Below are 15755 nucleotides of genomic sequence, written 5' to 3' on the forward strand. Positions count from 1 at the left end.
TCGAAGGTGATGACAGTGAGGTGGTCCACGGAGATGGGCTCATGTGGGTTGTCTACCCTTGATTGCTCCTACTTTGACGTCAAACAGAACCGAAAGCTCCTCCTCGAGGTGGATCTAACCTTATCGGCTAATTAGCTCTCCCGCTTTTGCGTAGAACCCAGGGCAAGCCTCCCTCAAAGAACTCCTGAACTCCCGCTTTGAACCGGCCATCGCAACCGCCGCCATCGCCTTCCTTGTCTTCCTCCTCTTCGTAGCCATGACTTGGACCATACGTATCAGACATAGCATCAAACACTTGGCAGTAAAAGCTTCTGCGAAGACAAGGTTGGCACCAAGACCCACCGTTAAGCGGGGCCGGCATGGTGCGCTCACCGTTAAGCCGCTGCATGTGATGCCACAAGCTACATCGGTGGGAACGAGTGCTCCCCAATACGGTGGCCTACGTCGAGGAGCTTCGGCTGTATTTGGTGGAGAGGAATCATCTCGACCGTCCATGTGTCGGATGGTGGGTTGGGTGGGTCCATGACCGCCCTTCTCATCTCGCTCTCGTTTGGCTTCATATGGTCACATGGATCTCTCTCTGTCATAATGGGTGTGGATCAGATATATACTGCAAATTTGGATCCGTATGGCCCACAGAATCTGGGAACTCCCGACATCGTCATGTGGGCTTCAGTGCCACAATCTTGTGTTGTAGATGGAGCTGCTCCAGAGGCTTCTTCGGCCACGAGATCTTTCTGAGAATGGGTTCGGTGCGTCATCTGCAAGCCAAAGTCCGAACCCGACAAGTGTGTGGGCCGGGCCCCTGCTTAATGGTTGGTTCTAATTATGCCTGTGCTTAATTACGACTCTCTTCATGCCATGAATGTTTGATACTTAAATGTTATGAACACTGTGGAACAGACAAATACTGTAAGGGTTTACATAACATGTTCATAAGAGGTTGACTAGCGACATGGTTTCCATTAACCATCTAATTTTTTGTTGCTTGTGGTGATTAAAAGATTCATTTTGAAAATGGAAGTTTCTTCCGCTTTTACATAGTAAAAAAAGATGTGCTTGGATTTGGTCCGACAATAAATTCCAGGACCTGATCTACGTTGACTTAGGACAAATCCAGTAATGAATTCCGGGACCTGATCTACGTTGACTTTGAGCTCTTATGGTAGAAATTTGCTGACCTGTGTGTGTATGGCAGCACGCGCGGCTTTTGAGCAATCAAAGGCGGCTAGCAGCTGTGTATGGCGGCGACAAGTTTGACTGCCGGCTTCCTTGTGGGTGGTGATCCCTGTTGAATTGGTTTCTCAACACAGATGAGGTACTACTGCCGGTTTCCTCGTGGCTGGGATTGAAGAAGCGAAAGCAAATGTTGCCGGGAGAAAAGTCCTCGTGATGGAGATGGAATGGTGACCGGGTCAAGCTCTTTCGAGTTCTGCTCAGCCTGCAGTATGCGGAGGGCCCTCGATGGAGCGCTGAATGAATACTTGCATAAACACCGATTTAAGGTGGCGATCAACGCTGTAATCATCAACAATTTTATAAATAATTTTATTAATTACTATAAATAATGCATTGCTTGATTATTTAATTTTATGTTTATACGGTATAGTTAAAGAAATTATTAAAATTAATTTTCTTAATCATATGAACAAATTAGGAATTCTATTAATCAATTAAATTATTAATTATTTTTAAAAAATAAATAATATATATTCTAATATTATATTTATCTTTATATATGAAATTAAAATTAAAAAAAATTAATTTATTGCTCACTGTTTGCGGAGATATCATCTTGGAGCTCTTAATAATATTTGATTATATTGATTTCTTAGATGCATGAATAAATGAATGAACGCAAATAAATGATCATGAGTACTTATATATCTTTATGGAGAGTATGCATGATGATTCTTTTTAGAGATTAATGGGTTGTTAAAAGAAACTTATCCCCACTTGGGAATTCATTGTTGAGAGTGATAGGTTATCTTCATATGCTATTGAGGGGAATTCATCCCATAAAGTATGTGTCTACATTCGTTATGATGTATGTATTTGTTATCTAATTATTATGTATGTGTTGCATATGATCGATGTATTATTTTATTTAGTACGTAAGAATTTTTTTTTTTATACATAAATTTTATGATGAATCGATATATTATCATTTTATATTAAATTATTGATATTTATATATGTTTCATAAATATTGAAGATTATTCTTATGATTTTTCAAAAATTTCTACGGTGATTGTTAATATATTTTTATTTTTTTATATTTATTTTAAAGTAATATATTACTTTATAATATATCTGAAACAAAAGAGATTTGTGATCATATATTGAAAGTTGTGATTTTTTTAATTAATAAAATATTTACTGATGTAAAGATAATAATTTGAATTTAAGAAGAAAAGTGCATTCTGTAAATTATGAATAATAAAATAATAACTTTTATATTTTATAAATCCGGGATGTAATAATAATTTATTATATACTAATTTATTATATTATTATAAAAATAATAAGAGCATCAGCGACGACGACTAGTGGCCCCGCGCGGATGGTCTTCGCCAGGCTCAAAGTCAGCCCCCATCGATTTCATGGCGCACGAGATTGACCACCAACCCTTTTCTTCGTCCCTTCCTTTCTTCTTCCTCGTGATACTTTGGATTCCCACACCCATTCAGATCCCCCATATATAAGCAAGAAAAGCTCCTTTCGATCTCGATGCAAGAAGACGAGATGGACCAGCACTGTCGCCTCATGTCGAGCGGAAGCAGACAAGCCGGAGGCGACGTCAAGGTGGTGGTCGTGGAGACGCGGTACGTGCGGACGGACGCCAAGCACTTCAAGTACGTCGTCCAAACCCTCACCGGGAAGGACTCCATCCTCGAGGCCATGGCGCCGGAGATGCCCATCGTCGTCCCCGGAAGACCTGCGGAAGACCCGCCTGGCCGTGTCGCTCTCCCGCAGCCGGACATGGTGGTGCAAGAGCTCGAAAGGTTGTATGCTGTCGACCCACCATCACCAAAGCTGCATGTTGAAGCTTCATCTCGTGAATGTTACTATCCTTTCGGCTATTTCCATTAGAGCAGAATAGCAGTGGGAGAGGATAAAACATTTGCCTCTCAATAATTCTGTTTTGCTGAGATACAACACTCTATATAAGTAAATATAGAATAATAATGTTATATTTATATATTTTAATTCTCAATTAATTTATAATTTGAGGATTAATTATATATTTAAATGTATGATTTGAATGCAGAATTTGATCATAGAAAAATATAAATATATATATTATTTAATGGATGAGTTCATCTCTTTTATAATAAAATTTTCATAATACCATAGCTTTTTTTTTTTAAAGCAAGGCTCATTTTCCTCGCCCTCTCTTCCCCTATCTTATTAGACTGCTATTCCTATTTCTTATCTATCTTATTGTTGCTTTATAATTCTTTTTGTTTTTGGAATATGATATTATATCGAAAATGAAGATGCATGAGCGGTCATCAGCTTCACAAATCACTCAACCAATCGGTTTTTCTTCGGTTACTATTTCAATCGATGTGTGGCATTGTCGTCTTGGTCACTCGTCCTCCTTCGTTCAACAATAGCTAATTTATTGTTATTATCTTCCAACTCTCAAATCAAGTAAAATTATAACTCATATTGATACTTATTTTAATAATAAAAGTCATATATTATCTTTTAAAATATTTATTATTATTCTGGTCTAAACCACTTGAAATCATTTACATTGATATATAGGTAATCGGTTCCTTTGATAATTTTAGATTTTATATTATTTTCGTATATTATTTCATGAAATATACATGACTCTATCCTCTCAAATATAAATCTAAGGTCACTACTATCTTACTCATTTTAGAAAGTTAGTTGAGAATTTCTTCGAATCTATATTTAAATCGTTTACTTTGATAGAGGAGGTGAATATCAAGCTTTAATGATTTATCTTTTATCATGGGTTATTCTCAAGTCACCACCACACACACCTCAATTAGTTAGCTTTGCTGATCGAAAGTACCGACATATAGTTAAGACTAATCTTATCCTCCTACATCAAGACTCTATACCACTAACCTTTTGATCAATAGTTTTTCAAACTGTAGTCTACATCATTAACTACATGCTCATCTCAATCCTATAATATCAATCACTATTTGAAAATCTATTTCATAAAATTTTAAACTTTCGTAAACTTTAAACATTTAATTGTTTATGTTATCTATATCTATGCTCCTAAGTTTTATAGAAATTAATACTAAAATCCGAACCGCATCTTCGTTAAGTACTCCTTTAAAGATAATGATTTTTGGTGCTACGATCCTTAAACTCAAAGGATCTTTCTATCACATCATGTTTATACAAGTACATCTTAAACCCCCTCTACTTTTGTACTTTCTTATTACTCCGCTTTAGCATCACTTCACCACGTCTACAATCTTCTTCATATATCTCTCTATCAATTAACTCTGTAATATCCAATGAAATAATACTCTTGGCACCACAAATGATGTCTTTGGCCTTTCTTCAACTAAGAGACACCAAAGTACATTAATACCACTAAGCTTGGACATCTATAACAACACACTCCGAAAATGATATCTTTAAGTAATATCAAATCATTACTATCACAAGTTCTCCATCTAAGTTTATTGAACCCATGGTCGTCACTAAAACCCAAAAATCTTTATAATGATATAATATCATGTGTGAGAAATATGATGCTCTACTATATAATCACACAAATATGAGTCTAATATATAATACTTCTAGAATGTTTTATCCCTAAAATATTCTTTCTAATTGGATCAATCATCATACGTCTATAAAACCACAATAATCAAGGTCTTTACTCAAAATATTCATCCTATATCGAAAAATCAATTTGACCTCCATCTTTGTATGGGTCGACATCATATTGAACACCCGATACCTTCTAGACCAAGCCAAAACACTTAAACTTGCATGGGCCAATTCAAACCGAGTTAGATGATCCCATCGTCAACGGCGTCATCGTCCAACACTTGCAAAGAAATATTTCTCCATCATCGCCGATGTCATCGTCCAACACTCGCAAAGAAAAGCTTCTTCTTATCGACTTCCTTCCAGCAAAAGCAAAAGCAAAAGCAAAAGCCAAAGCTCAATCGAGATTTGAAGTTTGAGCCATTCAAGCATTCATGAATTCCGTTACCCATTATCCTATGATTCAACATGTTCAAGTGTGTTGACCATAGAAAGCTCAAGGCTCCATTTAAGTCCCATGCATGGACTTGGAAGCTGCTTCCTGTGTTGGTGATGTTTTGAACCCTTGAAAGGTCAGCTCAGCTTTATTTTAATGTTCTTCACTTAGTTACTTGAGATTTTTCCACAACTGATCCACCAGAAAATTCATACTATTCTTCATTCTTTGACATCCTATGACAAGCTATAGATGCACCCAATTTTAGACTTTGGTCAGAATTTACATTATCCATAGACAACTTCAAGCTTCGATCACACTAAATCAAATGACAATCCAGGAACCAGTAAATTTTAGACTTTCACTCTCTACAATTCTTATCGATATAATGCTAATTTGTAGCCCAATTCTTTTTCTTTCGACTACCTAGTTAGATTGAATGCTTCAACTGTGAAGAAGAGAGTACAGAAATGGCAGCAACAGTCGAGAAGGGAAGAAGCAGGCAGGGCAGCAAGGTCTGGAGGTCAACCCAACAGGCCATTACTGTGTGCCAAGGAAGCAATGCCTGAGATCTCACGGGTTCGGCGTTGACTCTAAGCCACCCAGCTGTGTTTTCTCGATGAAGACATGAATGCATGCTTGCATGAGAGTTGGAGCGCTTGTCGTTTCATTAAAGCGAAAGCATGAACATGAGGGAATCGATCCTTAATTTGGAGGTTGTGGGGATGCAAAACGTCACGGGTTGGATCACTGATCACACGCTACAGATTCATGAATGCTCTCTCTCTCTCTCTCTTTTTCTCTCTCTCTTCTCTTCATCTGTCATTCTTGGCCATCAGAGGCATTAGTTCATGAGAAGGAGAAGAAAATTCTTAGTCTTCTTCGAAAATGACTTCTGATTCATTTCATCGTCATAATTTCTTGTCCAAAATGTACAGTTTTCACTTTTCCTGCTGTCACGCAAATTAGATCAGTGCAGAATAGTCAGTCCACACAGAGCAGAGAGAAGACGAGCAAGTGGACAATGGCTGTGCGTACTCATTTCCCCCTTCTTCCAACCATTCAAATTTCGGTAGACTGTAACCCTCCACCACATATAACTTGAGGATGACAAAAGGAAGAAACCAGAATTCTTCTTCCAAGAACAAACCAGGAGAAGAGCCACAATTCAAGTAAAAGAATATTTCGGGTTCATTTATTCTGCAGAAATGGAAGCACATTATATATATAAACCACCACCAGCAACAGTGGCAGTAGCAAAATTAAACATTGGTGATAGTAACAATAAATTGATATACCCAAACTCCCTCTCTCTCTCTATCTCTCTCTCACTTCTCTTACCGCCCGGTTCGACCAGCATCATATACAAGATCACCCCAATGGATTCCAGTGTTCATGTACATGATGTATATACACCAAAAAAAAATCTGCCTGTGGCTGCAGAACTAAATGAATTATGTAGTTGGTACATATGGAATTCAGGAGCATCCTCTGGGCAGGACATGGGACATGATCTCTTACTCTAGATTTGCATGACTCAGAAAATGGAGGAAATCTCTTCACCACTCCAGTTCATGTTTTGACTCAATGAGTTACCACATAGTGGGATCTGACATTTATATTAATGGATGTAGATAAGGTGGCAGTGCAATAATGGAATCGAACCAGTGTCTCAACTCCTCAGAGACTGTAGTGCCTCACAGAATACTCCAACACCTGTTGACTGGGACAAATCATCTCCTTCATCCTTGTCCCACTTTTGTAGATCTTGAATGTGGGGAGTACCCTCACGTTCTCTGCCTTCGCGACGGTGGGGCTCTTGTCGACGTCAACCTTTGGTTCATGGGTGAGAAATATCAAATAAAGATGAAAATGAACATGCAGAAGAGAAACAATGCATTGCAGCGATGGCGATGATACCTTGAGAAAATTTGCAGATGGGTATCGTATGCACAGTGAATTGACAAATGGTGTGATCTGGGAACATTTCTGATTGGATACTGCCATGAAGCAGATGACAGAAGCTCCTGAAAATGACGAAAAGCTTATTATCCATTCCTATTAATTTTCTCAATGACATTAATAAGTTAACGTAATGTAATAATAGTCACAAGCAATCATGGATGGAATCAGGTAAACGCGTCGCAAGCATTATAATATAATCAAAATATGCAAAAGGAAGTCGGTTGCTTAAACAACAAATCGCTGGGAACAATAGCAGGTTTAGATGGTACAACCAGGTAAACAAAGAAGCCCAAGTACTTAGAGATGAAATCAAACAGAAATTAAAGATATGATTGGTGAAACTGACTACAAAGGATACAAAAAAGAAATCTCACTCGGTAAGCATATTGCTGCTTGGAACTGTTCCAAACTTGTAACCTCCTCGACCTCACCACCAAACTTCATATTAGAGATTTCTTCACCCTGAGACATCTTTAGTGCAACTTGAGCATGGAACAGGGCTTCAGCCACCTCGGGGTCATGTGGAAGCTCCTTGCTGAGGACTTCATAATCTTGTACTGATTCAGCCCATCGCTCGAGCTGATTATCAAGTGAAAAAAAAAATGGATTAGCAACATTCTCTTTGCATATAACAATTTAGCATGACTTGTAGATTGAAGAGGCTGGATGGTAAAATAAACTTCACCTTGGCATTGGAGTCAGCACGTCTGAGAAGAGCCTTGATATAACTGGGTTGGATTCTGAGGGCTTGGTTGCAATCTTCGAGAGACTTCTCCCATTGTCCAAGCTTTGACCGGCAAGCTGCTCTGTTGCATAAGAGGACTGGATTTGAAGGATCATACTTGAGCCCTTCGCCATAAGCAGTGATTGCTTCTGCAAAATGTCCTGATTTGAAGAGCTCATTCCCTTGAATTCGAGCTTTTACAACTGATTTCACATTGTTCAGTATCATTGCCACCTCTATGCTTCTAGAATCCATCCACTTAGCCTTTTCAGCTACTTCAACTGCATTTTCAAACCTGCAAATTTTTTGTCTTTTTCTCTCATCACCCAGGATTTTCTTTCTATGTTTGAACTTTAAAGTTTAAGCTCACCTTCCCAGTGCCACGTCAACTTGTGCACGGACAATGTACACATAGGCCTCTGGATGCATACCTAAAAACTTGGTATTCAAGTAGGGTGCACATAACATCTCAAATTTAGGTGAGCTTGTTAGAGCCGAGTCAGCCTCATCAATTTGATGGAGCCGGAGAAGGGCTTCTGATTTCATTGCAATTAGCTGCAAAGTCCAACTACCTATGACTGCTATACTCGAAAACTTTTTTACAACAAAATGGAAACGATAACTATTAGATAACGAAATGAAAAATTTTAGTGTTTTACCAGGGGAGAAGAATCTGCTCCTGCTACGATGGCAGCATCAGCTTCCCTTAATGCACTTTTCCAATCACCTATCTTCCTTGCCTCTCCGCATTTCCCTAAATGCCTCTCCACTGTTTGCAGCTTCTGCAATTCGACAGGGTCAGGCTGATTCCCTGTTGAGAAAATGTGCAGCCTTGCATTCTCAATCTGCCCTAACCTGCAACATGACGATGAGGTGGCCCATGACAGCTATAATCAACTGTTACCGGACAAAGAATAATAACAGATACGAGACAGATAGCAGAAAGTGACTCTTAAGCAGGACCAGATACTCGTTTATCTATCGTGCAAGAGAAGAGGCTTCGAGGTATTCTTTAATCAATGAAGACTGTCGGAAAAACTACATGTGGAAAACAAATTTGCAAATTTCAGATATTTTCACTGTTTTGTATATAGAGACAACATATAATGTAACAACAGGATTTTTTTTAATGAATATCATATGGTATTTTCTGCAAGAAATAATGCAAACTGAAGTCCATCACCCAAAATGACAATTAACATCGGGTGCACATGAGAGCAAGGCAGGTAGAGAAGAATCCACTAATCTATAACAGCCAAAGGGCAGGATGGAGCAAAACAAAGAGAACACAGATGACAGACAGTGCCAAACAGCAAGCCAATAGTAGAAAGACAGACAAAATTTCCACCTCACATGAGACAACAAAAGGTTATTCACCATCGAGTTAGGATCAACACGTAACAATCAGACAAAGGCGATCTATTGCCAGTTGAATCGAACATTTGGTACAAGCAAGACGTAGCGAACATCAAAAACATCAATAATAGAAACATAAAAAACAAGTATATCGATTCAAGCAGTAAATAGCGCAGGACAACAGTAAGCGGAAAACATGATGCAGGTTGATGAAAGAAGACACAATTCCCACAAAGATTGAAGCTTTGAGGCAAACTAACAATAACAATCACAGGATGGCCAACATGATGATATTACCAGATGCAATTCCCACAAAGATCAAAGCTTTGAGGCAAACTAACATTAACAATCACAGTTCCACAAAGATTAAAGCTTCGAGGCAAACTAACATTAACAATCACAGGACCACCAACATGATGTTATAATCAGATGCAATTCCTAGAAAGATCAAAGCTTTGGGGCAAAACAACATTAACAATCACAGGATGACAAACATGATGATGCAATTAGGCCTAAAATCACACACGATGCTCGAAAAGAAAAGAAATCGGATACCAAATCTATCTTCATATTTAATTTGCTGGAGAAGATTACGAGATTTACGACATGGAATCTCACCGTAGGTAAAGACACGCCAGCCGGTGGTGCACCCGCCCATTCGCCGGATCCAGCCGGGCCGCCTCCTCGCACTCCCTCACGGCCTCTCCCAGCCTACCCAGCCCCATCAGCGCAGCCGCACGGTTGCTCCGGCACGCTGCATTGCCTGGGAACATCGCCACCGCCTTATCGTAGAACCTCAAAGCCTCGACGTAGTTCCCCCTCTTGTATTGCTCGTTCCCCGCCTTCGTCACCAACTGCGGGTCCGCGCTAGCCGTCGGTCTCCTCGCACTCGGATCCACCAAGCTCCCAGTCCCCGCATCGATTCTCGGGACGCCGCCGCTCGTCCCGCCGCGCACGATACTGCCGTGGCCGTAGTTCCCGGTGCCGGAGCCGAGCACGTCGCTCCTGGCCGTGGTCCTTGGCACCATGCCGGTGATCTTCCCCGAGGGGCAGATATTGCCCGCGGGAAGCACATTGGTCAGCGGAGAACTCGCCGAGCTACTACCGCCGCCGCTGCCACCGTTGCGGTCAGAGAAGATCAGCGGGCCAGAGCTCGAGCGACGGTGCCCGGGCTTGGAGCCCCTGCTGCGGTCTGCGGCAGCGGTGGGGCTGGTATCGCAGGACGCCGGGGCCGGGGGCTTGCCAGGCGCGGAGCCGGAGGAGCTGGAGCTGCTGCTGGTGTTGGCGGCGGCAGAAACGCGTGGCCGGAGGGGGGAAACCGGGGAGCCGAGGGGGCCGCCGTTGTCGTCAACCTTGTCCTTGCCCGGCCCCTCGCGGAGAGCCAACGCGGAGCCGAACCGGTAAACCACCGGGTCGAGCTCGGTCCGCCTCCCGGCCCGTCCGCTGGGCTCGCCGGGGCGGGACATCTGGGCCAGACCACGACCGACACCGCTTCCTTCCTTCCGCTCTTTTATTCAGATCCCGTCACCTCCACCTCCACCTCCTCCTCCTACTCCCCCTCCGCCTGCAGCCCAGTCGTAGCCACCAATGCACAGTTACAGGCCATGCAACGAATACCCACACTGCTTCGTATCAGAGGAGCGCATTGCAGCATTCAAACAACGACACAGGCCAAAAACATAAGAGATAGAGGATACGGCGAGCGGAGAAGAAGAGAGGAGAAGAGAAGAGGAAGCGGAGGAAACAACTCTCCAAAACCCAGAAGTTGCCTTCTTTCTCTCTCTCTCTCTGTGCTTCGTCTACGCCGGAGGAGTTCATATATATAATATAGATATAATGGAGATCCCTCAGGGGCATTCTCACAAACAAGTGACGCACGTTGTGCTGGACTTAATTTCCTCATTTTAATTCGAGTTTTTGCATTTTTTCGTCACAAGAGAAGCGCCATTACTTATTTTTCGCAGCTTTCCATACGGCAATTGAAGGCGAGAATATTCCGTACTTTGGAGATTTCTGGCCACGCAAGCCGGAAGCCAAGGAAAGATTTCGGGCACCACGTAAATTGACGTCCGTACCCTTACGCGGAGACGCGTGGCGGGATCTGATGATGGGATACGGCGAGGGTGTTTTGGTAAAAGTGGTCGGCCAAGAGACAGGGCGAGCAGCTGGCCATGTGCTGTGTGCCGTGACAGCTGGGGAAGCCTGAGCGGGGTCTCCGTCCGCCTCCAGCTCATCCAACTCACGGCGCCATGTGACGGTGATCCCCGGCGAATCCAACGGAATATTCCCTCCCCCCCCTCCTCTCTCTCTCTCTCTCGACCGCAACGGCGGGCCCGCTTCTGTCTGCCGGGACCCACCGCTCGAGACCAATTAAATATTTAATATATGCATATATATAACACAAAATATTATCCCCTTTGTAAAAATAATAATCAAAATATTTATTCTATCAACAAATCTTAAATAAATGCTACGAGTTAAAACTCTAATCGGAATCATCAATAATTCCAGTCCTTTTTAATCTTTTCTTCTCTAATTTTATCTTCTCAGCTCTTATAAAAATAAGATGCCCCTTCCAATTATGAAGAGAGGATACATTTGAAGGTGAAAAGCCAGTAATAGTTGGTGAACAAAACGCAATTTTTATTCTAAAATATACTTATTAATCCTAAAATATATTAAAAAATCAGATTTAGAAGAACATAGTTTCCTTCTGGAAACACTAAAAAGGTCAAAGGCCGAACAATTTAAAGTCTTCTCTAGTTAGATAAGGAACTCCTAAAACAAGCAGGAACAGAATGAAGAACTGTCTCATATGTGTTGATGGATTCAAGAAACTGATGGAAAAAAAAAAAAAAAAGTAAAAATTTCCCTCTAGTGTTTACACCATGATGTCCAGAAAGCCCAGCTTGATCAATAAATGCAAGTAGCTGCACTTCAAAATCATTGAGCTGTCAACCTTAGTCTGTGAGATCTGTCATGCTGAATGGCTGTGGATTTTGATCAGTGTAGTGCATGGACCATGCTAGGTTTCTTTGAAGATTTGGTCATCCATGTAGTCATCTACTGGCATAAAGTCGTATGAATAGTGGAGAGTACACAGCATGGATTGATTGTTTTGGTGCATCAGAAAGATGACAAATGCTTAATTATTTCCTAGTGGGAGAATCAACTCTTTGTTGCCTGTGAGTGGTGTGAATATGGTGCAGTTCATCATGGCATTGGTAGCTTAGATTAATTGCAGCAGCCCCTGTTCTTTGTTAAAGGCAGTAGCAGGGGAAATGATTCATCCCCTTCCTCAGTGATGGCAGATGTGTTCGATAAGGAGGAATCCCCAGGGTTTCTATATCAGGCCTCTCATCAAAAGCACCCTCTGCTGCTTCGCATGGTGGCCATATGTATTTGTCCCACGAGATTCGACTTCATGCAACAATGTGAGCATGCGCAAGCACACAGTTGCGCCCACAGACTGCAGGATGCACGCATGCATCATCACCCTCCCTCCTCAAGAAACAAAGCAATCAGCGGAAGCAAGGAGTGAGATTGGAAGTCAAGGAAACAAGAGCAGTCCCTGATGTTTGTGTTGGTGGTAAATGTTTGCCACAGCCCCTGACGAACGATATGGCAGATTGTGCTGCAGGTTGCCAGTCAAAGAAGGGGATTTCTGAGTTGATATCAGCTATAGTCGATCTCCGGTAATTTGAACTCGGTCTTGATGTTTGTTCGAAGGTGCGAGGTTTAGGCAATTATATATCGAGTTGATCGAAGCTTTGACTTGTAATTTTTGCTTGATGAACACCCCAAGAAAAAAAGCTTTGACTTGTGTCTTTGGATCGAGGGATTTGTTGTAACCCTGTCTAAAATATAGGCTATCATCGAGAAAGATGGAGCCAAAAGAACTCAGTTTCTTCTAGCTTTTCCTAATTGAATTAGGAGACAGACAAGGAATGAGGATTTTATCTTGATCGACTTAGCTCTTGCCAGTGCATTGTTATTATTCGTACCAACGGAATGAGAGGCAAGAAAGGTGGTAGCTTCAGTGACTGGCCTCCGTAGAACCTTCAGCCTCATACAAGAACCCTCTCAAAAGAAGGAAGAGAAGGAACAATCATTGAACTTTTGCCAATGGTTTTGGTCTGGAAACAAAGGTATTGACCTCAACATTAAGCTTCTCAAAGACTTGTGTTAAGATTAAGCGACCATCTTGTTCCTCTTTATCTCCATAAACAAGTCTTGCGTATTGAGAACCGAAGATGAAGGCTTCAGAGATTCCATGGTGCTGGTGAATGATGGGGAAAAACAATGCACTTCCTTCCATCAAAAGCATTATGATTGTGCCTGCAATCAAGCTAAATTACATTGCTTAAATCGATATACTACTTCATGTCAGGTGAGCAAGGGAATGACATCCTTCTTGGAAGGTGCATTGAAGTTGGCTCCACCACATGAGACAGGCGATGTGATGGTTGAAGGTTAATTTACATTTCACTAGGCTGATCAAACCATCACCTAAGTCTCTGACAGAGAAGGCTTCGCGAGGAACAGTAGTTGCATCATCATATATTAACAGTGCATAGAGCTTATCACGATCTGAGCAGTTGAACAATCAGTAAAACGAGTTCCTCTGGGTAAAACTTGGGCAGGGAGTGATGAGAGTTGATGCAGGGAATGTTGAAGAAACTCCCTTGGTGTATGATTGAGGTGGCCATGGACTCCATGTGATCAGGGCAATGGCCTCCTGCATCAATGTTAGGTGACAACCTAACATTTATTTTGGAGCTCAACTTTTGACTCACAAAGTGCAGGAAAAGTAGCCTGCTCCCACCTGCACAATGCACATATTAATGAGGTCACCGTCTGCCTGTGATGTGATCACAAGCAGAACATCAGCTGCCACTGTTACATTGCCTTCACCTCAAGGTCAAACTGAATTCCCATCTAAAAATCTGATGAAGATAACAAGGTAGATTCATCTATCAAGGTAAACTTGACTGTCTTCTGTGACACTGCAATTGATTACTGCTTACTTGCGCTTAAAGGGAAGGAGATGAGTTGCAAAGAATGACTGTGGGGGGGGTTGTCTCCATGATCCGTCTCGTCTTTCTCCTATAATGGAATTGGCTGTAATGATCTGGTGCTGCCACAGTCACATGCGATGGATGAAATGCAGAAAATTAAGCTGAAGAGAAGCAAAAGCAGAGTTAATAATGCAGAGGTTGAAGGTACTAATGGTCGTGCACAAGGATTGATCCCCGGAGAACCGCCATGCACATGATTCCCAACTCGTTCATTAAAAGGCTGCTCAGATCTCCACTGTCTTGTCTTCTTGCGTTTGATCACCTTCTACTGGTTCCACTGACAGCTTCCCCACCTAACGAACCAAGGGTTCAACGAAGGACTTGCTCTGTAATCCTCATCGCCAGCCTGATACATCCTTCGCTCCGGGTTATGCTGGAGTTGGGGAACCGATACACCTGCGGACAGCCCACTCCTGCTCCAGGAACGCCAACATGACAGGGAACCGATGGCAAGTGCCAGCTTCATGCGAGGCTTAACGCAATGCATCCAACCGGTCAAGAGTACCACCGGACCGATCTGCCCGTCTCCCGAGAAGCCCACCATGTGGGCTTGAGGGAGAGCAGAATGCCAGGCAGCAGGGAATCTCATGTGTGCCGGTCTCATACACACACAACTCGGTAATGACAGCAGAGAAAAACAAGGTGACGATAGACACTATTAACAACACAATCATCATCCCGTCAACTGAGTTGGGGTGCCGGGGATGGAATTCCTAGGTTGCTTCATTTTGGCGGGGGTAGGGGGTGTTAAAATATGGGGCAGGGCGCCGGGGAGACGCGTGCAGGCACGTGAAGGTGGCCGGCTGGGCACATGGTGGGGCTTTGGGCTCTGAAGTGCGAGGGATAGATAGATAGATAGATGATGAAGGCGGCGAGGGTATGGCTCTCATCTGATGGTGCGTGCCCTACCGCTGCTCTTTGTTTCTTACCACCCAGCTCTGCATTCCTGGGATTATGGAGTTGAGCCGCAGCTTTTAAGGTCGAGGGCCAGTAGCTTTGTATTTACTCCCAACAAAGGCGTCAGTAGAACTTGGAGTGAGCTCTCAATCGTTCCACAGCTGCACCCATGCCTAGGAGTTGGATGTTTCTATACCGCCTACATCCATGAGCAACAAAGCGAGCAAAACAGGATGGGCTAGCCACCTTTTCCTGATACGCACATGAAGACGTAGGCAATTGCTAATAGAGAGAGAGAGAGAGAGAGAGAGAGAGAGAGAGGAAGGTCCCCCACCTGGTCCCGTAATGATCATCTGATCCGCTGGATCCTTTTCTATCAGACTGCTCTACCACATGCCCTTAGCGACTACTAATGAGGTGTTGTAGTCCATGGACAAGCCATGAATGAGCAAGTAGCAAGACTAGATTGCAGTGACCTAGATGGAGACGTGACCTGGCGAAAGGGGAGAAAGGAAGGGCCCCTCCT

General features: G+C 42.5%; 1 protein-coding gene and 1 long non-coding RNA gene across 2 annotated transcripts; both read right to left on the minus strand.

The window, feature by feature from the left end:
* Positions 1–6382: 6382 nt before the first annotated feature.
* Positions 6383–11062, minus strand: LOC103978858 (TPR repeat-containing thioredoxin TTL1-like). Its single transcript, XM_009394803.3, has 7 exons — positions 9873–11062; positions 8558–8753; positions 8269–8453; positions 7860–8193; positions 7549–7753; positions 7130–7236; positions 6383–7042 (listed from the first exon to the last, which is right to left on the minus strand). The coding sequence occupies exons 1-7, from the start codon at positions 10718–10720 to the stop codon at positions 6890–6892; spliced, it is 2028 nt and encodes a 675-aa protein (XP_009393078.2). The 5' UTR covers positions 10721–11062; the 3' UTR covers positions 6383–6889.
* A 2290-nt stretch (positions 11063–13352) lies between these two features.
* On the minus strand, positions 13353–15747 carry LOC135632854 (uncharacterized). The gene is made up of 2 exons (XR_010494838.1): positions 14169–15747; positions 13353–14079 (listed from the first exon to the last, which is right to left on the minus strand). It is a non-coding gene; the product is annotated as an uncharacterized LOC135632854 (long non-coding RNA).
* Positions 15748–15755: the final 8 nt, after the last annotated feature.

The sequence above is a fragment of the Musa acuminata genome, chromosome BXJ3-3, assembly GCF_036884655.1.
Source record: "Musa acuminata AAA Group cultivar baxijiao chromosome BXJ3-3, Cavendish_Baxijiao_AAA, whole genome shotgun sequence".
In the NCBI taxonomy this organism is placed as follows: Eukaryota; Viridiplantae; Streptophyta; class Magnoliopsida; order Zingiberales; family Musaceae; genus Musa; species Musa acuminata.

Bases quoted from the DNA above. Each gene is read 5' to 3' on its own strand.
- LOC103978858 (XM_009394803.3), bottom strand. From the start codon at position 10,720: ATGTCCCGCCCCGGCGAGCCCAGCGGACGGGCCGGGAGGCGGACCGAG. The intron at 8,754-9,872 runs GTGAGATTCCAT...GTCATGTTGCAG, and splicing joins CTGGCGTGTCTTTACCTACG to GTTAGGGCAGATTGAGAATG. The intron at 8,454-8,557 runs GTAAAACACTAA...TGGACTTTGCAG, and splicing joins GAGCAGATTCTTCTCCCCTG to CTAATTGCAATGAAATCAGA.